This window comes from Silurus meridionalis, chromosome 29 (genome assembly GCF_014805685.1).
Source record: "Silurus meridionalis isolate SWU-2019-XX chromosome 29, ASM1480568v1, whole genome shotgun sequence".
Lineage (NCBI taxonomy): Eukaryota > Metazoa > Chordata > Actinopteri > Siluriformes > Siluridae > Silurus > Silurus meridionalis.
Genome location: NC_060912.1, coordinates 6,094,419 through 6,117,442, shown reverse-complemented (window position 1 = coordinate 6,117,442; position 23,024 = coordinate 6,094,419). Strand labels below are relative to the sequence as shown.

Sequence of the window (23,024 nt, the reverse complement as noted above, 5' to 3'; positions counted from 1 at the left end):
TTCAATCCTGCCACATGGTTATTATGCATTGCCACCACTGTAGGTCAAGACAAATAGTTTTTGTTATAAATATCTTAATTGTATGTCTTTGTTATGTGTTCAGTATGTGTTTTACTGCAATGCTTCCAAGAATACATTTGTGTCCCTGTGCTGTTTTTTTTTTTTATTGTAGAAAAAATGTAGAAAAAAAAACATATTTAAAAAAAGACTTGGTAAAATAGAAAAACAACATCCTATAAAGTGCTTTCTCAGAAACAAAAAATACTTCATTTTTCAAAATTTTTCAATAAATACACATAAATATTAAATACACATGTACCAAAACATACAAAAATATAAATAGACAAAGTAAATAAGAATATAAGCAAAGGTAGAAATAACTGGCCACTGTCAAGCATTCTCACAGTTGAAAATCTATCTTCGTTGAGCTTGCATGTGTCTTCTGTTGTTCGCATGGCCTCCGTTTTTGCATAAGACTTCAGGACCCATAGAGCTCGAATATACAAGTCAGAGAAGACCAGTAGTTTCTTGTGAATTACTGCAGATGTCCCGTATATTTCCCAGGCAGATGTAAGAGTAGGTAGGGAGAGAGAAGTGTTTTGTGCAGGAGTATCTGTCTATGAAGAAATAATGGAAATATATGAATGATTCACCCTCAGTTCAAAACACAGTTTACTGTCTGATCAGAAGTCATATTGGGGTCAGACCTTGAACCACCCATTTACATTTATGACGTTCGGAAGACACCATACCCAGAGCCGATTACCTCATATATACATATATCTGAGGCCGTTTTCATAATTCCGTCTACACTGAGACAGCGTTTTTTTAGTCAAGGAAAATGTTTAGCTTTTTGAAAATGCTTTTCAAAGGGGTTTAATTTGAAAACACAGTGTGGACTGTGAAAACGAAGACTTTCAAAAATGATGACCCTTTTTTTGTCGTGTGGCAGAGTCTTGTGACCAATTCAGCCAAGACTCTGTACAGTAGGTTTCTTGTTATTATGAGTTTGTGAGCTTTGGGGATAAGCAACCTCATCAGAAGGATACTGTTCTTTGAAGCAGTCCAATATTTCAGCGTGTTTGATTTGGCACTTCTCACAGTCTGGATTCTCGCTCGCCTTTTAACCTCCACCCTACTGCCGGTCTATTTAAAAAACTAGGTGCCTTTCCTCGACATTCCAACAATGTTTTAATGAGCCGTTAAGTAAATGCATGACAGGCAAAAATGACGCACACCTAAGCGTTTTCAAACATTTCAGTGTGGATGAGCAACTTTGTGGAAACGACTGAACTTCGATAGTGTGGAAGCGGAGGGTTTTTAAACAAAAACAGAACATTATGAGTTCAAATCCCATTGCCACCCATCTCTTTCTGTCTGTCCTGCTTATAATACAATAGGTTCCACCCAATGGGCAATGGGCAAGCTACCAAACTGCTGTTGCTGGGCCCTGAAACAAGGCCCTTAACCCCTTACTGTCCAGTTATAAGTTGTTCTGGATAAAGGGGTCTGTCAAATGCCATAAATCTATGTATATAAGAAGCCATACCTCTGTAGCCCTAGTAATGGCACTTAACGGCCTCAAAAAGTAAAGAAATTGAAATAAGAAGATCATAGAGGATAAGAATAAGAAGATAAACCAATGCTTGATTGACTACATTGTTTAGTCTATATATACTTACAACCCATTTTAAAAATGCTACATTAAAGAGTCTCTTTATTTAATAGCGCACCTTCTAAGAATACCATAATACTCAGTGGTGACTATGTGCACTACCCTGTCACTCTTTTACCTTTAACTTATAATTGTGTACAAAATGTCCTGCATTACATTAACTTGGCAGCCATTCCAGAATTGTCACTCTTACCTGTCTTTGGACAAGCATGATGATAGATTGGATTTCCTCAGAAATTTCCTTGATTTGATTTGATGCCAGCCCTGATTGGTTGTACCAGTACAGCAGCCAATCAAAGTGCAACTTGTATAAGTGGAGGCCTGAAGATAGCTGATTTATGGTGCTATTTGCCTTTAGGATTAAAAATGAGAAATATGTTTAAATGGTATATATAGGAAAAAACAACATGAACAACATGTATGTCAATATAACCCTCTCAAAAAGATTCCAAAAGTACAGAAAAAGATTTAACTGTATAGCTGGACCCTTGTACAGTATACTGATACATTTTCATGTGATTATGTACAATGTTTAGATTGTGTAGGATATATCTTACCTTTTCTGCTACTAAGTCTTTTCTACTGAAGTGTAGAGAAGGCAGTGAGGTAAGATTGTGTTTACTGGGTAAACTGTTGTCAAAGTGGTGCTGAAAAAAGACAGACACTTAGTCAGCATGTGAGGAAAGTACCTACAGAGACAGAGTTTTTTAGTCAAGATTTGTTTCCCTAGAATGAACAAAACGTTTGACCCTGATTCATAAGAAATTTATGATTTCGTAATCATAAAAAAAAACTTGCTGAAACCGCATCAAACTTACCGTGACTCCTTGCACTACAATATTCAGCTGGCGCATTTTCTGAAACAGCATGGTCAGGACGTCTTTGTGATTTCTCCCTGGGGCTGGATGAGACATTGCTAAGACAGGAAGTTCCACCAATAAAAATAAAAATAACAAGCAGGAGGTGGACTCGGAGAGTACTGCCATCAAAGGAAGACAAGAAAGCATGTTTTTTTTTTGGGATAATCCAACATGATGTCATTTAAACAGTTAGATTTTTTTCTACTCTGACTCAGCACCTTTTGATCTTGATTCAACTGTAATCCAGGAAAATAATACTCAAGCGGAGATCACTGCTTATCAGATATATATATATATATATATATATATATATATATATATATATATATATATATATATATATATATATATAAAAGCAGCAAACTTGCTGCTTAAGCAAACTTTAGTATCAGTTATAGTTAAATAAATATATAGAAGTCGCTGTTAATGAGGCATGAACTGGACTCATTCATTTGGAATTTTTGCTCTCGGATTTCTGTATTGCTGGGCGTTTGGCTAATATGGGAAACGGTATTTCAGTTGCTTCAGGGATTTTAAGATTTTTAATAGTTTAAGCTAGCCTGGTGCCAACCTGGTTATGATAGATACAGTATGCTTTTCAGAAGAAGGAAGTGACTCAGTTATTGGTCCGGTCTTTTCCATTTTTTTATCTGACATCATTCTTAAATTTACTGTAAATGTCTCAGCTCTAGAAAAAAACCCAAATGACGTATTGTATGCAATTGTTTATGCCTGGGGAGTCTAGTCTAACGTTGCCTGCAAATGGCCCAGTGCAGTGTAAAGTGTGGGTGTAGATGCAGGTACAGGTTTCCCTTTAAATCAAATTGATTTTAAATATATGTAGCCTGCACCCACACTGAGATTAGATAGTAACCTGCTTTGTATACAAATTCATAAACAATAATAATGATGACAAAATCTAAACTACATCCAAAGTCTAATATCAAACAAAAGATCCTGAATCGGTAGCACTTCAATGACATTGTGTTTTCCCAAGTAATACCACAGACTGCCATAAGGCCAAACATCCAGGAAACTGTCATCATGCACATGCAAACATCAGACATGTTTGATGTCTGGTTCTGTTTTTAGCAACATTAAGCACAAATGAGCCATAGGCAAAGTTAGCATGATGAGTAGAGGCTTTGAAATGAATCAAAGTCTAAACATTACACTTTTTAGCAGCTGTTAGTCTGATAGGACATTTGTGAATGAATGTGTTTGTGTATTCAATTAAAAGCCATATGTTACTTAATAAATGGATGCTAATAGACAAGACAGAATCTATGTCACAGCAATGCTAGACAAAAGTTGACCTAACTGTCAGATCTAAGTGTCTGATAAATTCTAGTCTGTGTTACTTCCTGTAGCCTTTGATGAAAGCAATCTGCCTCTACTTCACTGGAAATAAACAAGTCCCTTCCTGTGATCTTTTAGCGATAACAGTTTCTCACCTCTCACAACACAGTTCTGAGAAAGTGCTAGAATCCAGTTAATTTATCAAGTGAAAGTCTATACTGTATAAACTAGAACCTATGGCACATCGCTGGAACTATTTGGCTTGTATATATTTGACATTTTATATTAACTTAAGAAAAGTTATAGTTACGTTGAACCTTCAACGCAACACATTTATTCACGACGGCCTTTCTTTATAAAAAAAAAAAGAAACTACAGCGGAAAATAATTTTTTAGCGATAAATATTTGTTTTACCGAAGTCTCAAATCAAGCACCAAAATCCGCCATGATGCACACATCCGGCAATTAAAACCGTCCGTGTGAAAACATAGCAAAAGTTCCGTTTGGTGTCCCGATGATTAACGTAATTTTAAACACCATAATTACTTTAAAACATTTACAAGTGTACTTTTTCTTTATGCTCTATGTTGAGTCTGGTTTAATCTAATAAATATTAATTAATATTAATTAATAATAAACATACATTTGCATAAAGCATCAATATTTGTCCGTGCCCATGTTGATTAGAGTATAATTTATGGAACATTAAAACAGATAAAATAATGTGTGATCAAGTTCATGAATCACAAGTAAATTCATAACCTCTGACTGAACATAAACATAAAAAAGTCATTAAATTAGGTTCTGAGTCATTATGCTGTAACTCTGATTGGTCAATGATGTTGTAATGCAGAACTTTTTAGTGAAAGTTCACTCAGACAGTCTACTGTTATGGAAAGTTTAGGTCAGTTAAAAAAAACATACATACCACACTGTCTGAACATTAAAGATCTCATTACTAAAATGCCTATTAATAAATATTAATATTTTTGACTTTTTTATTTAAAATGGTATAATTTGACTAGTTTTCTTTTAGATTGTAAATGTAGCATTGAAAAAAGGATCAGTGTAACATTTTTTATTTTAAATATGTAACATTTTCATGTAAAACATCAGTGTCATATCTAACTCTTCAGAACTGATTTAACCACACACACATTCTATCAAGATACTGGGTGGATACAAGACCAAAGAGTCTCACCTGACAGAATCAGAACACAGTCATAGAGAGGACACAAAATAAACTTACATTTCATGGCTATCCCAAACACTCAAGCTGTAAACAGGACTCAGAAAAGCACCCAATCTATCACACAACTAATGTTTAGAGTAGTGTAAGAGTTCCCATTTATAGTATGACTATGACACACTCTTTTGCGCTGACTCATTCTTTCATTCACAAAAAAAAAATACACCCACCCACCCACACACACACACACACACACACACACACCATCAGCCCCCCATCCAAATAAAAAAAAAAAACATGATATCCCTTTTCAGGTTTCACTTTTTAACTTGTGTACTTTTGGTTTTCTTTGTTTGTTTGTTTAGCTTTAGCAAGTTTAAGGTTCTGCTCTGTGAGTGCTGTCCTTTTAAAAGAAGTTCAGTATCAGCAAAATATGACGTGCACATACATGGGTTCTAGACATGTTTTTCACAGAAAAGTGATCAAACTGACCAGACAGAAAGAAAAATAAATCATATAAGATTATACATCTTTACCCAGCAGAGTAGAGAGATACTGTATACACACACACACACACACACACACACACACACACACACACACACACACTGTATATACTATATATATATATATATATATATATATATATATATATATATATATATATATATACATACATACTGTATATATAGCTGTCCATCATGACCATACAAAGCCACATGTCCTATTCATCATGTTTATGTGTTTGTCTGCTTTACAGGATCATACATATTTGTGTATCTTGTATTAGAGAAGTTAAAATGTGGTGCTTTGAGTACAGTTCTCTCATACTGACCACTAGTTGTTAAACATGGCACCTCATGCCAAAGACTCTCTGAGTATTCGAGAGTTAGAATTGTTGCTCTCCACAAAGATGGTCTAGGATATAAGAAGATCAGTAACATCCTGAAACTAAGTTACAGTACGTTTTCCAAGATGGGTTTCACTCAGAACAGGCCTCGCAAGGGCAGTTTTTCAGAATAACAATGACCAAAAACACACCGCCAAGATGACAACTGCCTTTTTGAGGAAGCTGAGGGTGAAGGTGATGGAGTGGCCAAGTATGTCTCCAGACCTGAAATCTATTGAGCACTTGTGGGGCATCCTCAAGCGGAAGCTGGAGAAGCGTCATGTGTCTAACATCCAGCAGCAGAGTATCACAGCAACAACCTGTGCAGCTCTGGTGAATTCCATGCCCCAGGAGGATTAAGGCAGTGCTGGATAACGACGATGCTCACACAAAATATTAACACTTTGGACCCAGTTTGACATGTTTACTTAGGTTGTACTCACTTTTGTTGCCTATTTAGACAATAATGGCTGTATGTAGAGTTATTTTTAGAGGACAGTAAATCTGTACTGCTGTACAAACTGCACATTGACTTTACTAAAATATATCCCAGTTTTATTTCTATAGTATTGGTTACTGAACTGTGATGGGTGTACTCACTTTTGTGAGATACTATATACATATTATTTTCTAAACAATTGTATAATGTATAAAATGTGTGTTATCTAGAGAGAGAGAGAGAGAGAGAGAGAGAGAGAGAGAGAGAGAGAGAGAAAGAGTATGAATCCAGATACACATTCAGAGATATAAAAAACATACAACACAAACTATTTTATCAGTATTAGTTTGTCTAAAATCTTTCTATCATTCTTTGTCTTCCAAACACATCCAACAGTCTCTCTCCCGGCTGCTCACTGTCTCCCTCACCCTGTGACACATCAGCCTGATATTTCAACTGAGACACTTACACACACACACATGCTCTCTCTTGTTCCCCCACCGAACGTTAATCACTTAAAGACTGATAAGAGTACCACACAGGATAGTGCTATTCAGAGGATATACAGTATACAGCCAGCAAGTTGTTCAGGAAATCTAATTATTGTAAGTGTGTAGTATAAGGTTTCACACAGACCACATCACATATTATAATATAGGAGCAGCTCTTGCAACTAACAAAACACTCATCTATTATTGGTTATTAAAAACTGCAACCAAAAATGATCATTTGTCAAAAAAGGGTGGGGAGATAATGATCAACGTGCAAGTAAAGATGTTTAAGTTATGTACTTTATCCTGCATTTCTCGGCTTGCAACACAAACAAGCTTAAGGACTGAAACTTAACTTGTCCTGGAGCTAACTTGCGGGAGAAAATGGCCATGTATTTAGCTTATCATACATTCTGGTACAGTTAGGCTAGCAACATCCTCTTCTCTAAAAATGTTTTTGTGCAACTTTGATACTTGGTTTTGGATTTTCACAAGCCCAGCATAGTGTTAGCCCTCGCAGCATGAGTAAAGACGCAGAGGTGTGCATGTACTTATACAGTATGCCAATAGTATAAAAATGCCCCTGTGCACAAAGTGAGCTTCATGAAGATATGGTTGAAGAGCTCTAACCTCAACCCTATTGAACACCTTTTGGGATAAATTGGAATGTTGACTGCACCCGAGGACTCTACTTTACTAAAACCCTTGTGGCTGAATGAGCAAAATCTTCCTGATTACAATCCAAAATCTAGTGAACATCTTCCCAGAAGAGTGGAGGTTATTCTAACAGCAAATAGGGACGAATTGTCTTCTTTTAATCCTTAGGAAAACTGTGGACAAAACCCACATCCAACATAAAAGGCAGTCACGCTGCTACTGCTGAATCCAGAAACATACATATGTTTACAAATACTGTGTTATTTCCTATCTAACAAATGAATAAAAAAAGACAGATCAATATTACATTTATATTCATCTCCATTACTGACTGTTATCTTGAGGCAGAAGCGGCAAAAATAAGCTAAAGGAGTCAAAGCTGGAGCAGTGCAGAAAGGCTCAGTCTACAGTCTACACTTGACACACGTACACACAAAACATACACAAGAACACAACCCATCATGGGTTGTAACACATGACAAATGTATGTATAAATCAGTTTTCTACAACAGTTTTTCCACAATCTTGGGCAAGCTTACACATGCATTTTTTTTGAGTGACCCAGACGTCTGGCATGTTCATCAGTGAGTCTCGACCCTATTGAGACACTGATGTTAGGATCAGATTTTCCTGCATTGGTCCTGTGATGTAATTGCTTAGACAGCAACATCTTTGTTCTGTGGCAGTTCTACTCCAACTTTTAAGATCCTATAGCTTCTTGTCACTGGCATATTAACCTTACATGATGTGGCAACATGTGCTTTTTACACATGTGGAAAGAATTTTTTCCCCCCAGTCACATATTTTCATTTTGGTTAAAGGCTGGTTGATGGCAATTGAAAAGAACCATAACTGAGGTGGCTATGGGGGAGATCATTTGAAAGGAAACAGACTCAAAAGGGACTCGATTTTCATCTGAGTGACAGATTATAGTTTCATTCAAAGGGTATCAACTGTTCACTGATGAAGACTCAAGTGTAAAACTCTTCATGGCCATTGTAGACCTAAGACTTTGTAGCAAACTGTGTATATTATTTACAGTACAAATTAATTTTCATAGTTCTTGAGTTGAACCCTGCATTGTAACCTCATGTATCTTTACCCTGTTAATGTGGAGCTATCATCCGCAATAGATATGTGTATGTATATATGTGTATGTATAAAGAGAGCGAGAGAGAGAGAGGGAGGGAGAGAAAAAAAAGAGAGAAGATTTAACACTGTATGGCAAACAAATTTAACACTGCAAGTAGCAGATCAAAGTCAAAGAAATATAGTATTTTAAAGGTTGAATATATTTATTCCTTAATTTTTTCGTCAAGCATTATACACATTAATGTAAAATCTGAGGGTCTCTTGCTATTTTTATTATTATAATAGAAAGATATATGTGACATTTATTTAAGCAAACATTGTATAAACTATGGCTGATAAAAAGCCTATAGTTTTTTGTTCTGAACATGTTAATCGCACCCTGAATGCCGACATATCTGTCAGCATTCCAACATTAATTCATGTCCCACTGATGTTGCAGTGGATGTATGCCCACACACATACACACACAGAAGAAAGGTGATTTCCATTTTCGTCATCCCATTCTGCCCCCAAATTTGCTTCCAATTGAGTTGTGGAATGTATGGAATGTTAGAGCGGTAGTGATCTTCACTGTTAAGCGGGGGGGTTGCAAAAAACACAGTGTGTGCAGTGACTCAACATGCCTTGTCAGTTTGTTTTTCTTTCTTTCCTTTTGCTAACCTCTGCTGGTCTGTAGAAAGATGAATGATGGTGAAGTTGCTCATGGGCTGAACAAGCCGAGGAATGCACAAGATAATGTACATCACAATCCGAGGAACTCCTTTAATGGGAATGAAAAGGACGTGTCTGTGTTTATAATGGATTTTGAATAATATCATCACAACGAAGATAAATAAATGACCAATTACATTTTAATGTCTGAGTCACTAGAATTGCCTGTGGGTAAAGATTTCTCCTCTTCCACAGTGCCTATAGAAATCATCATACCCATTTGAAATTGTTACTTTATTTGTTGTACACCCTGAAATCAAGACTCATTAAAAAAAAAACATTTTCAAGCTTTATTTTTAAATTGTTCATTACAGTATCAAACTAATGAAAGACAACAGTTCTAAACAGTTATAAAAAAATAGAATAACAGGGTTAGAAAAGTCATCAGTAGCATGTATCATCAGTCTAATACTCAGCAGAGCCACCTTTCTCTCCAATTACATCACTTAATCTTTTTGGATATGTCTGCACTAGCTTTGCACACCTAGATTAGGGAATTTCTGTCTATTCTTGCTCAATTTCCTTGCTGAATTGCTCAATTTCAGTCCAATTCCATAGTGACTGCTCTTATCAAGTCCATTCAAAGATTTTCAGATTAAAGTCAAGGCTCTAAATTTGGCACTAAAGGACATTCACTTTCTTATCCTTTAGCCATTCCGTTGTTCTTTTGGCAGTATGTTTAGGATCATTGTCATGTTGGAAGGTAAAGGACTTGCCCATCTTCTGCTGTCTAGCAGAGGTAGTATGGATGTATTTGACCACCTCCATAAGTACCTGCTGAAAAGAAACACCCCCACACATAATGCTGCCACCACCGTGCTTCACAGTAGGTATAGTGTGTTTTGGGTGGTGTGCTATTTCTGCTTTTGATTTGCGTTCAGTCGACGAAGTTTAATTAATCTCCCAACAGACCATACCACCTTTTTGCCAAATTGCATCAGAGCTCTCCACGTGTTTTTGCATCCTCTAAATTTAAAAAGGTTTAAAAACAAAAGTAAAAAATGAGAAATAAATGCTAGTTGTTTGTTACACCATTCACTCCACTTCACCTCAGGTGGTGGTTTGCCTAAAAGTCGTGCATTAAAATTAGGCCATAAATTGTTCACAAAGGATTTTTCCAATCAGTCCTGCAGTGCTTGAAACCAAAACATTTTTCAATTATCACACTAGAGGGCAGCAGAAAGTGCATCACATACATTTGTACCATAGCATAGCATGACTCATGCAGATTCATATATATATATTTTCAATGATATAAATCAGTAAAAGTGAAAAAGTAGTGTGAAATGGCAGCTGTCTGCTAGCTGTGATGCCATGAGAAACTCCAAAAACCAAAAGTGTAATCTATTTTAATTGTTAACTAATAAAATAATAGAAAAAATATAGGAAGGGGTTAAAATAACAAAGAAATAATAATAAAAAAATGATAACTATGAGTCACGGTGAAAGGGGAAAAAATGCTTTAGTATTAGATTACAGGAATTCTGTTTTCCACATTACTGGAGGGTTTCTAAATATTGGAATGTGTATGTGTCTGTTTCTGAGGTAAATTTCTATTGAATTTCTTAGTCTGTCATTAGTAATCGGTATAAACTCCAGGACCTTAAGAAAACTGTGAATAAACAATGCCCTTAAACTTCAACTAAAGCAGCATTGTTCTCTGACTGTGATGAGCCAAAATTCCTCCACAATGATGCAAGAGTGATAAAATCATCTCATATAGAACACAATTACGTTGTTATTGCAACTAAAAGTAGTTCTACAAGTTATTGCATCGTAGCTGGGTTTTTTTTTTTCACAAATTGGTGTGTTCATGTTGACTTTATTTTTGTAAAATATATATAAAAATTATAATAATAATAATATGATTATTATTATTAATATTAATATGAATATGAAGTCATGTGTTGTTGTTCATTTGAGGTTGTATTCACCTACTTTTAAGACTTAGTCTAAAAATAAAGTCTGGATAAAGTCCAGATGATTATGATTATTTTAATGACCTGGTAATTTAAACCATGGAATTTGACGCGGGTGTGCTTTCTTTTTCACAAGACTGTATGACTGATCTGATTGAATCTGATTTGCTAGATCTTTGCTATTGTACCATTAGTAAATAATAATATAGAATTATCTCTGCAGTTAAAATACTGTGTACGCCTGGACACATGCAGTAATTGAAACATTGTGATGAGGCATATCCCGTTTACGAACTCTTTTAAATACTGACTTGTATTCATACCTGTTATTGTGCTTGATTAAACATTCATTCTTATTTGAATTGTTGTTACTGTTTAGTGTTGATTGTTGTTGTAGGTTATTCAATTCGATTTTATTTGTATAGCTCTTTTAACAATGGACAAATCTAAATGTATAATAAAAACATTTATCCCTAATGAGCAAATCAGTGGCGACAATGGAAAGGAAAAACATCCTGAGATGGTAAAAAGACCTTGAGAGGAACCAAACTTAAAAGGGAACATCCTCTTCTGGGTGGAAATTACAAAACCACAATGCAAACCACAGTAAATGCTGTGGTTATAAGTTTGAATTTTATGTGTGTTACAACTGATTAAGAAATTTTTGTTTAATTATGGGCTTTATCTTCTTCTTTATTGCAGTTCAAGCACAATGGATTCTTTAAGTGCACTATGATCAAACACTTTGTCACTCAAAAAAAAGACAAGACTGAAGTTTGGACTGTGGCATTAGTATTCTATATTATGAGTACCAGCAAGTATATATTTGCAAGAACAACCTGGAGATGGAAAATGTTCACTTGGAACACTTTTTTATTTGCTCTGTGCTTTCTTACCACTTCCTCTTTCTGGTCAAGAAAGTAAACAGCAAGAACCAAAATTTAAAACTGGTCCTGCCCATAGCTTAGTGCAAACCCTATGTTAACGGCTGTGTTAGCCCACATTTGTACTTCTGCATGGGGCTGGACAAGAGTCTACACTTCAACCAAAGCCTTTCTCGAGTTTATGATCGAGTTCTGGCCAAAGACAGGGACGGGTATGTTCTTCACCATTTTATTACTGCTTAACCTGCTGTATTATTGACATTTAAAATAAGCTTAATAAAAATAATAATTATAATAATAAATAATAAATGTTATGTGCTAGTGGCAATATACAGTTATTTAAATTAACACTCACCCAGCTTCATGGAAAGAAAAAACACTGCATGGTATTCATATAATAATAATGATGGAATATACAGGTTCATTTTATGAACCTTAATTATTCATCCATTTGCACATCCAGAATACAGTCATATTTTCTGGTTTCATATCAATGGAGTGTAATCACTTTGGGTTTGATGAGGCCTGAGACTAAAGTGTCATATGTTAATTGTAAATGTCTTAACTTTCATGCTATGTACACCTTCTTGAGTGAAGAGAGAATTGTTTCCATGATAAATGTGAGTGGTTACACAACACTCATATGCAGAGCTTTATATTTGGTTGTCTATTTCAGTAAGGAAACTGGGTATGTTATAGTGCACACTACTTGAATGTTTGCTAAATGCTTAAAGGGCATGTGATAAAACTTGAGTTGTAGTAGTTCAAGAACTCTTTCACTGGGTCACACATATCAGCCAAAACTGACGATTATATTGTGCATTTGTCATCAACCAGCAAGAGGAACAATAATGCTAGTAGTTTTTGCAATAGTGCAATGCAAACTTTTGAGGTGATTATCTATCAGATCTAAAAAAAAATCTAAAATCCTGTCTCCAACCATACAAACCACATGCAGTCGGGTGTGCATTCATTTTATTGCATTCTGTATTCTGAGTTGCATGTATTCAAGCACATCACACTGTGGCTAGATTAAGCTTTTCTGCTGGTCAAGTATTGTTTGTTCGCATTGGGTAACACTATAAAGGAACACTAATGAAGGAAACCCAATGGGTAGAAGAAGGCACAACAGTCAAGAAGCACTTTTGTCCATTAAATAAGGCAAAGTCATAAGATGTAAAATGGATGCGCAATCATTTTATATTGATTGTAAAGCAATTAAATTGAATAAACATGCCATATTCAAATCGAATATGTAAATCTAATTTACATATACTGCCATATTTTAGAGTTTACATTCAGTAACGTATATGATTTCGAAGGGCTCTCATTAAAAGATTCACTTTTAATTTAAACCAGGGGTCCCAGAACTTTTTTCTGTGGGGGCCACATAATTTTCCCTTTCTTTAATAGAGCACCAGGTGGGTCTGTAACAGAAAACCTGTATTATTGTGGTGATTTTATTAGAATTTTAAATGTATTTATTATGCCTCCTAATGCTGGATTAGTTTTGTTATGCACCATACAGACAAATGAGTTTACTTTTTCAAGAGACAAATACTCTATTAGAAAAGCATTATTACTTTCAGAATGAAATTTTTTTTCAAATTCATTGCAATCAAAACATTTACTTTCTTATGTATATGTATTTTTGTTGGTGGGTGAATCTAACAAATTATTAGGCTATGTTAATAATTAAAGGTTGACCAATAGTGGATTTTACAGATACCGATAGCTAGATTGGATCGTACTTGCCGATAACCCATTAATCAACCGAAACAAAAAACACTCCATGTAAAATAGTCCTTAGCTTTATTACAAAAAACAAAAAAAACAGTATCAGTAACTGAATCATGAAAATGCGCTAAAGGAATTCATATGAATATTTGATTAATAAATACAATTCTGTAATTGATAAATTATAAATAATAAATATAATATAGCGCTCTCCATGCCCCGCACATTCTTAAGTGTAAAAACAAACAGCACGTGGCGTCAGTGATTTGCCTCTAGTGGCCGCTCTCCTAATGACAACAGACCGGAAGCCAGAAAAACTATCGGTATTGTTTTTTTGCCATAGCTGCTAGTTCCAGCGCTCAACTATCAGTGCCTTGACCTTTAATAATAACTAAGGGAAATTTTAGTTTGAAAGTCAAACTTTATTATCAAATAAAGTTTAAAAGCCAATCTTTATTATCAAATCAAGTCAAGAGGCTTTTATTGTAAATACAGATATGATATGAGTAAAACATATTTAAAATAAAAATGGCTCAAATGTTTCGGCCATTGTTCAGAGGGCTGTTCCAAATGTAGAGGCAGGCCATATTCACCAGCGGGACATAGTTTGGGGTCTACACCTGTGGCTACATGCGGCTAAAGTGGTTCTCATTTCTCTACATTTGGGACCTTTGGGATGAACTGGAAAACCTCTTCACCCAAAATCACTGCCTGATCTTACTAATGGTCTCGCAGACAAATTATTACAAATCCCTATAGCCATGCTCTAAAATCTAGAAGAAAGCCTTCCCAGAGGTTCAGTGGTTATTATACAGTAAAGAGGGAACTAAATCTGGAATGAGATGTTCAAAAAAGCATGTATAATTATATTCTTCAAGTCTCCCTAAACTTTTGGCAATAGTGTAGTGTATATGCTCACTGTCTTAGCTTAGACCAAACTAATAGTGATTATAAGCACACAAATTATTTTATTAGCCTTATCTTCCCTGATGGTCACTGATATCTGGATATTCCTGGATATTTCAGACAACCAGATCTTATGTCCAGGCCATTGGGGCATGTCTACCATCCTCATAAATCCTACTGAGACTGCACTTTATGTGAACTCAACAAAGCACTGCCAAATACTGCTAAAGCAGGCAACAAATGGAAGGTAAATTCACTAGGTACCGCAGTATCATAACATATGGCAGATATTATGCTTGCCAAGCAGCTCATATGAGGCCACAATGTGTGTTTCCTCCTTTGGTTGATGACTAGAATAAATTGATCACAGGCACATATGAAATATTTAATAAAAGACAGGGTAATTTACATTCATAGCATATGCCCTTATCCAGAGCAACTTACAGTTATCTCAGTTATAAAGCTGAGCAATTGAAGGTTAAAGGCCTCGCTGAGGTCTGAACCCATGACCTTCCGATCAGTAGTCCAATGTCTTATACACTGAGCTGTCACATTCCTGAAGTGGAAACTTTTATATTTTATTTGAACTTTTAAAAGAGACAATCATAACTCAGATACTCTATTAATCTCAGCTTAATGGAAGTGTGGTATGAAATCAAATCTGGGTTGCAGTTTGTAAATTAAAAAGGCATGTTGAAAACATGGAAAGAACATGAATAATGGTGGTTCACACCAGAACAGTGCAAAATGCAAAAACACTGCTTACCATATGGAAACCATAGCCCACACTATGGCATAGTGTTAGTACAGTCATTTCGAGATTTACCCTTCTCACCCTTGTCTTCTTGGTTGCTTTTCTGATTAAAGTGTCCTGAAGTCATGAATTTGGTGCACCATATTTGTTTCTATTTTGTAAATAAAGAACTTAATGGCGTGTCACAGAATAATTAAAGTTTAGAAAATTTGTGATTCTGTGATTCTTTGCTCATCAAATTCCTCTTTGTAGAGTGCCTGACCAAAGCCTAAATACCTAAAGATTGGGATTTTTTAAACATTAAAATTTACATTTACATTTGCAGCATTTAGCAGATGCCCTTATCCAGAGCGACGTACAAAAGTGCTTTGAGTCTCTAGCAATGAATAAATCTACACTTGTACGCCAGATTACAAACTTGATTTCTACAAAGCAAACTTGAAATGATAATTTAAGTGTTTCAGGAAGAGGTAGGTCTTCAACCGTTGCTTGAAGATAGTCAGGCACTCCGCTGTACGGACATCTAGGGGAAGTTCATTCCACCACCTCGGTGCCAGAACAGAGAAGAGCCTTGAAGTATACTTACCTCTCATTCTGAGAGAAGGAGGTACCAGTCGAGCAGTGCTGGAGGATCTCAGACAGCGTGGTGCAGTGCGAGATGTGATGAGGTCTTTGAGGTAAGATGGCGCTGGTCCATTTTTGGCCTTGTAGGCAAGCATCAGTGTTTTGAATCTGATACGTGCAGCTACTGGAAGCCAGTAAAGGGAGCATAGCAGTGGGGTGGTGTGGGAGAACTTGGGCAGATTGAACACAAGCCGTGCAGCTGCGTTTTGGATCATTTGCAGTAGACAAATAGTGTTCAGGGGAAGACCTGCCAGCAGAGAGTTGCAGTAGTCGAGTCTTGAAATGACAAGAGACTGAACAAGCACCTGGGCAGCCTGTATGGAAAGAAATGGTCGAATCCTTTGGATGTTCTAGAGAACAAATCGACCGGAGCGAGCCACATTAATGACATGTGGAAAGAAGGACAGTTCATTGTCCATAGTTACCCCAAGGTTATGAGCAGTGGCTGAAGGGGAGAGCAGAGAGTCATGAAGTGTTATTTGGAGATCTTGACCTGGAGATGATCAACACTCTTCATATGTTTGTTTGTTCTCAAACAAACTATGAGGCCTTGCAGGAACTGGTGTATTTATATTAAGAGCACATGACCTGTTAATTGCACATAATTGGCTTGTCTGTTTACCCTTTATGCAGAGAGTATTTTTCAGTCAATCTTCAGCGCAGTGTCTTTTCCACCCTGTTAATGAAAACAGAATAGTGGTCCTTTCAATTGACCCAATTTTAGTTGGATCTGTAGTAGTTTTAGGGGGCACTGAGGAACCCTCGATATTAGAAGTGCCATTTGACCTCCGTACAGTGAAACAGCGCAACACTGAGAGGTAGGTAACATATGGTGTATTACAATGCTTTTTCCCCTTAATCCTGTGGAATTTATTGCAGAATAAACTGGTTGAACTTAATCCAACATGGATTTTGTTATGGTCTCTGCTCACAGTCTTTAATCTGTATTAATTTGCAAATGCTATCATGGGCTATTGGTTCTTCCTGCCTGGTTTGTCACAGATTGACAAACCTACAGCTTCTGCTTTAGGACACAATTTTAATCGTCTCTCTCACATACATTAAAGACTGCAAAATCCAGTGTCAATATAAATGGAACAAGTCAACCTACATGCTAAAACAAACCTTTTATCCTAGACAGGGGCTCTGTGTATTCACTACTATTACTATTACTAATAATAATAATAATAATGATAATAATAATCAGAAGAAGAAGAGGAAGAAGAAAAAGAAGAAGTTTTTTGTGATCAATTCCAAAATGGTCAACGTCATATAAAGGATGGTGAAATGCAGTTAAGTTGAACAGATTTGTGCATGATACGCAACGCAATGTGCATGAACACAAACTCCACAATAGCAATCTGTACACAACATTTAGAACAAAATACACTTACCTTAAATGAAATCGAATGGAAAACTCTTCATGTACTCTTTCAACATGCTAGACATATACTAGCTGCAGAATAAAGGCAAGGTTTGTGCAATGACACAGGAGATGCAAATAAAGATAAAAGTATAGACTACATTAACCCTAAAAACATAATTGCAGCATTGTGATATAGCAGTTCCTGTTTCTGTACTTTTTTTTATTATCACTTAAACTCATGACAGCTGTTTAGCTTAGTTAAGCAAATATTTTGTACTTTTTTCTTTCATGCATAGCCACTTCTGACCTTTCCACTGAAAGATTATTAAAAGGTTTATTCCGTTATTTTTCTTTTTTATATTACTACTATTATTAATATTATTATTACAATTATTATGACTACTTTTATTATTCGAATAAAACATAATATTATTACGCATAATATTATTATTATTATTATTAAGTCAAGTCAAGTTTATTTCTACAGTTTATTTCTTATTTTTTCACAACAGACAAAGCCTCAACGCAGCTTTACAGAATTTAAGAGTTAAGGTGAACGATGTGTATTTATCCCTTATTTATTAGCAGCCATGACAACTGTGGCAAGGAAAAACTCCCTTAGATGCTATGAAGAGGAAACCTTGAGAGGAACCAGACTCAAAAGGGAAACCCATCCTCATTTGAGTGATATCAAGAGTGTGATTATAGTCTTTAAACAATACAGAACACTGGAGAGTGAAAACTAACATGAGCAATGGAATGTAAGATTGTGAGTAATGTCCTTTCCACAGTCTTATACAGTCAGTTGATGTTATGGAACCAGGAGCTACTGAGCAACTCATAAAATAGCTCAACATTTGTGATCATCACAGATCCAACATCAGCGTCTCCATACCAGAGCCTTTAAACACTCAAAGAGGTCCAATGTCAAAACTCTACATGAAGTGAGATCCAAATGGCACTGGTACGTTTTTAGATGGTTCGGGATGTTTGCGGGGTCGGCATCTACTTTTTTTTTAAAGGTCCACAATCTTCATGAGGTGGGGCGTGACTGGAGCTGGTGCAACCTCAGGATGCCTCGGGATGGGTAGAGAAAGAGAGGCAGTTGAGAGGAATTAGCGTAGCTGCTGTTCATAATATTAACAAGCACAAGTTGATAATGTGCATGTGATCAGATGTACTGGAGCACAAGGTTATGATAGGTGATGTGTGTTATGTGTAGGATTCGCTAAAAAGATACGTCTTTGATCTGCACTTTAACTGGGAGAGTGTGTCTGAGCCCCGAACACTGTCAGGAAGACTATTCCAAAGTTTGGGAGCTAAATATGAGAATGCTCTACCACCTTTAGTGGAACTACTAGAAGTACAGAGTTTTGAGATCTCAAGCAGCGTGACGAATTGGAAAGATAATTGGGAGCTAAACCATTTCATGTTTTGTAAGTAAGTAGCTAAAGTTTGTAGTCAATTCGAAACTTAACAGGTAGCCAGTGTAGGAATGATAAGATTGAGGTTATATGGTCATAATTTCTCTACCTTGTGAGAACTCTGGCTGCTGCATGATGCAGGACATCCACCTAGTAATGCATTACATAGGTCATGGATGCATGGATGAGCTTCTCTGCATCAGATATAGACAACATGTTTCTTAGCTTAGCAATATTTCTAAGGTGGAAGAAGGCTGTTTTTGTAATATGGGTGATATAATTTTTCAAAAGACAAGTTGCTGTATTTAATAACTCTCAGGTCTTCTACTGTTGAACTAGTAGTTACAAAACATCCTTCTAAATGCAGGTTAAAATGCTGGAGCTTCTGTGTACTATTTTTTGGGCCGATATTTAAAATCAAAGTAGTAGTAATAATAGTACATAAGTCCTAAAAACTAAAAATACTGCTGAATATTAACATGCTCCTTAACTGCATAACATTTTCACAAATGTTAGTTTCTAAGAAAGTAATGTTGAGTTTTCCACTTCACCCTCCTACACATTGTTTAATATTCCATATACATACTAATATATAATTAAACGAAGGGTAGGAGGGTGGAGCGGAAAACTGCACCACTACCCACTTTTCTCTCTTATTTTGTCAAACTGGCTGATTTAAAGGAAGACAAAATATAAGAGGATGTAAGAAAAGTTGCAAGCAAGACATTTACCGAAGTATACATTTTTTCGAGTCTTGACCAAATTATTAATTTTTTTGTTACACTGTTTTTTTTTGTTTTGTTTTTGTTGTTTAGATACAGAAAAGAAAAGCATCAACTTAAAAGCACACCTACTGCATGACAATTTTAGGTAAGAAGCTCAAGTCACTATCTGCTTTAAACAGTATTAGTTAATACTTTATAAATCATAGTTTGTGGTTTTGCTTTTTTGGTGTATTTAATTGGAAAAAAAAACATGCATATATTTCATATGAATATACATTGAATTTATCAATTTTTCCGTTAATTATTTATATCCAATACTTTGAGAAACATTTTGTGATAACTTTGGACATAGAAAGAATATTAACCTTCCCTGTTCGGTGTATATTTGTCATGATAAATATGTTTTAAATTATGGGCTGGTATTTTGTTATTAATAATTAATTAAGCTCCTGTCATACCAGCTGTAAAGCAGTAAAACACCAGTGACAATTTCCTTTTAGTTCTGTTACAAAGCACATAATTGCATTATTGCATTCTTGAACAAGAACAATGAACCCATAAGGGAATTCTGTGGAACATGTAGGAACATTAGCTGACTATGACTATATGACTAAACTATGCATAAATCCATAATCGCTCCAAATTCAACACTACAGAGAAACACTTAACTAAACTTTTTAACTATTACCTGTGTTATCTATGTTATCTGTCCGTTATCTTGGTTGAAATACGGTTTTCCGTTTTACCTGAATCATGCTGCTGTTTTCCAGTTCTCTATTTCTTGAAGGGTGAAAGAGTTAGATGCTAAAAAAAAAACCTATATGCTTAGAAACAGACATTGAGTAAGAGACTGACAGTCTTTAGGGAAGTGGAAATTGTTTCATGTGAAAGAAAAGGGAAAAAAAAGCCTATGAACTGTGTGTGTGTGGAAGGACATGATTTTTATTATTATTATTTTTATTTTTTTACAGAAAAATGGCCTCCAACGACACATTTACCCTCCTAACTGAAAATGAAGTCTCTATCAAAAATCACAAAACCAAAGTAGACATTGATGCTATTATGGAAAACATCACGATTGTCTTATACACAATCACCATTGTTTTCGGCACCACAGGAAATGCTGTGGTCATCTGGATGTCTGGATTCCGTCTAAAAGCCAATGTCTCTAATGTGTGGCTGATCAACTTAGCTGTAGCAGACCTGATTTTTTGCTTCACTCGTGTTACTTCATTAATCAAGAAACTTTTCTTTGATTATTGGCCCTTTGGCATGTTCCTCTGCAAGTTCAATGGATTCTTCAAGTACACCAATATGTTCTGCAGCGTCTTCATCCTGGCTGTCATTAGTCTGGATCGGGCAGTTTGTGTTTGCCGACCAGTATTCACCAGGCAAAGGCGAACCGTATTTGCAGCCAGACTCATCAGTGTTGGAGTTTGGATTTTAGCTGTGATCTTCAGTGTACCGTATTATAAGTACCGACAAGTATATATGGGCAAGAACAACTTGAGCAAATGCTCAATGGAGGTAAAAAAATATATCCTTCTTAAATCTCAATAACAGAACACATCAAAATATCTGTCCATTTCTGGGTTTAAATATAGATTCTCTCTTATCTTTCCCATTTCTTCCTAATCCTAGGTGCCTGAACGAGGAAAAATAACGAAAGTGGCCTTGTACAGCATTCGCTTCTTATGTGGATTTTTGTTGCCCTTTCTCATCATCCTAACCTCCTACATACTAGCTGGTATAGGGATACGACGAACACGAATCCTGCACAAATCGAGACCACTTCGCATTCTTATTTGTTTAGTCGGTGCTTTTTTCCTGTGCTGGGGGCCTTACCATTTCCTCCTTTTGACCAAGATGGTGAACAGCAAAAGCCAGGCAGTAAAATTAGGCCTGCCCATAGCTAAGTGCATAGCTTACTTTAACAGCTGTGTTAACCCACTTTTGTATTTCTGTATGGGGCTGGACATGAGGTTGCGCTTTAACCAAAGCCTTTCTCGAGTTTATGCTAGAGTCCTAGCCGAAGACTGGAACGGGCAGATGTTGCAGTCTAAAGAATGTACAGTTTCAGGAACAGTAAATGACAGTGAAGTTGCATTTCAAGATAAAGTGACAGTGGGTGACACATTTGGGGAAAGGTTAAAAAATGATGAAAGTTGAAACAATTGTGAAATATTGCATGAGCTCCACTCTAGACTGTAGTGAGCCATTATTGACATTGGTCGCATTGGGACCCAGTGTCTTCACTAATTTAACAGGTTTATTTCAAATACATTTATATTTACAAATGGTAAATATACCACAAAGCATAAACACTGGTAACATAGTTATATAAAACACATACATCATGTTGCAAGGACACAGAAACCATAAAGCTGTGAAACGTAGAGGGGGAGGGTGGTCGTTGGACTAGCAACCTGACCCCATAAAAAAACTGCTACAGAAACGGCAAGTAAGCCATCAGGCCTTTGCCTCCCAAAGCACCTAATGGAAGAAAGGATGTAAAGCTATGTATTAACTGAAGTGTTCAATATTGACCAGTCTTTGTGATCTATGTGATAGTTATTAGTTATGGGTTATTCATGTTGACTAATGTAGTATATACAATGTAAATTAAGAAAACCTTAATGCAAAGCATAATTACAATACAGCTGTTCTTTATGTTTGTCTCTTTAATCAGGCAAATCTTTCATCAGATAATGTGTAAAAATAAGGTCAAATGCACTCCTGGGACCTCCTGCCCCACCAGGTGCTCATTTACTTTTGCTGTAGGGAGCTGTTTGGAGAAGAAAATCATTTATAAATGTAAATAATTTAATGGTATCCACACACAAGCTGGGACAGGCATGTATTATGGATGCCTGACAGCCATTTGACAAGACAGCTGCTGCATGGTGAATGACACCAGAGCAAGCTCACATCTGGTAGAAGAAGAAGAAGAAGAAGAAGAATTGTTTAAAGAGTGCCTGAAGTCCATCCTCAAAGACACCAGCCAGTTTGCTTACTTTTGTACTTTAAAGGTTTTAACTGTTGTATACATTTTTGTGTGATTTTTTGGGCCATTGTTTGGCATTGGTTTTCACTGTTTGTTACAAATAAAATGTCAAGTTGGACAGAAAGTGCTGTTATAAATGTATTCAGAAGTAAAATATACAAGTTAAAGGGATTAATCTGTGTAGCATGCTTTACGTGTTTGTAACTGTATTTTAGTAGGTCCAAATTAGTGTCTGTTGGTTGGGTTTCTCATCCTGGTTGTTTCTCTCATGTGGCTAATCAAGAGTAGGTTTATCCTGTCTTAAGGAGTACATAGTAGGCAGGACCTAACTTATAAAGGCTTATGAGACACTATATTTACAAAAGAATTGGGACACCT

The 23,024-nt window shown here is 36.0% G+C and overlaps 2 protein-coding genes across 7 annotated transcripts; one reads left to right on the top strand and one right to left on the bottom strand.

The window, feature by feature from the left end:
- Positions 1 to 224: 224 nt before the first annotated feature.
- LOC124382200 lies at positions 225 to 20,437 on the bottom strand. Of its 4 annotated transcripts, none has more exons than XM_046844369.1 (5): positions 20,389 to 20,437; positions 2,494 to 2,654; positions 2,233 to 2,322; positions 1,869 to 2,027; positions 225 to 617 (listed from the first exon to the last, which is right to left on the bottom strand). In XM_046844369.1, exons 2-5 carry the CDS (start codon positions 2,587 to 2,589, stop codon positions 267 to 269), a joined length of 696 nt encoding a protein of 231 aa, XP_046700325.1. In that variant the 5' UTR covers positions 2,590 to 2,654; positions 20,389 to 20,437; the 3' UTR covers positions 225 to 266. The 4 variants fall into 4 exon arrangements, with proteins under 4 accessions (XP_046700325.1, XP_046700324.1, XP_046700323.1 ...); XM_046844368.1 differs by lacking the exon at positions 20,389 to 20,437 and adding an exon at positions 5,085 to 5,223; XM_046844367.1 differs by lacking the exon at positions 20,389 to 20,437 and having other exon boundaries at positions 2,494 to 2,776.
- Positions 11,796 to 22,817, top strand: LOC124382199 (fMet-Leu-Phe receptor-like). Of its 3 annotated transcripts, none has more exons than XM_046844363.1 (4): positions 12,251 to 12,318; positions 19,733 to 19,787; positions 20,614 to 21,169; positions 21,284 to 22,817. In XM_046844363.1, exons 1-4 carry the CDS (start codon positions 12,288 to 12,290, stop codon positions 21,809 to 21,811), a joined length of 1,170 nt encoding a protein of 389 aa, XP_046700319.1. In that variant the 5' UTR covers positions 12,251 to 12,287; the 3' UTR covers positions 21,812 to 22,817. The 3 variants fall into 3 exon arrangements, with proteins under 3 accessions (XP_046700321.1, XP_046700319.1, XP_046700322.1); XM_046844366.1 differs by lacking the exon at positions 12,251 to 12,318 and adding an exon at positions 16,430 to 16,945; XM_046844365.1 differs by lacking the exon at positions 19,733 to 19,787 and having other exon boundaries at positions 11,796 to 12,318.
- Positions 22,818 to 23,024: the final 207 nt, after the last annotated feature.

Coding starts and splice junctions, on each gene's coding strand:
- LOC124382200 (XM_046844367.1), bottom strand. CDS start 2,682: ATGCTTTCTTGTCTTCCTTTGATGGCAGTACTCTCCGAGTCCACCTCC. Junction 2,028..2,232: donor AAGACTTAGTAGCAGAAAAG/GTAAGATATATC, acceptor TTAATCCTAAAG/GCAAATAGCACCATAAATCA. Junction 618..1,868: donor TCATGCTTGTCCAAAGACAG/GTAAGAGTGACA, acceptor ATTTCTTCATAG/ACAGATACTCCTGCACAAAA.
- LOC124382199 (XM_046844363.1), top strand. CDS start 12,288: ATGATCGAGTTCTGGCCAAAGACAGGGACGG. Junction 12,319..19,732: donor CTGGCCAAAGACAGGGACGG/GTATGTTCTTCA, acceptor TTTGTTGTTTAG/ATACAGAAAAGAAAAGCATC. Junction 19,788..20,613: donor CTACTGCATGACAATTTTAG/GTAAGAAGCTCA, acceptor ATTTTTTTACAG/AAAAATGGCCTCCAACGACA.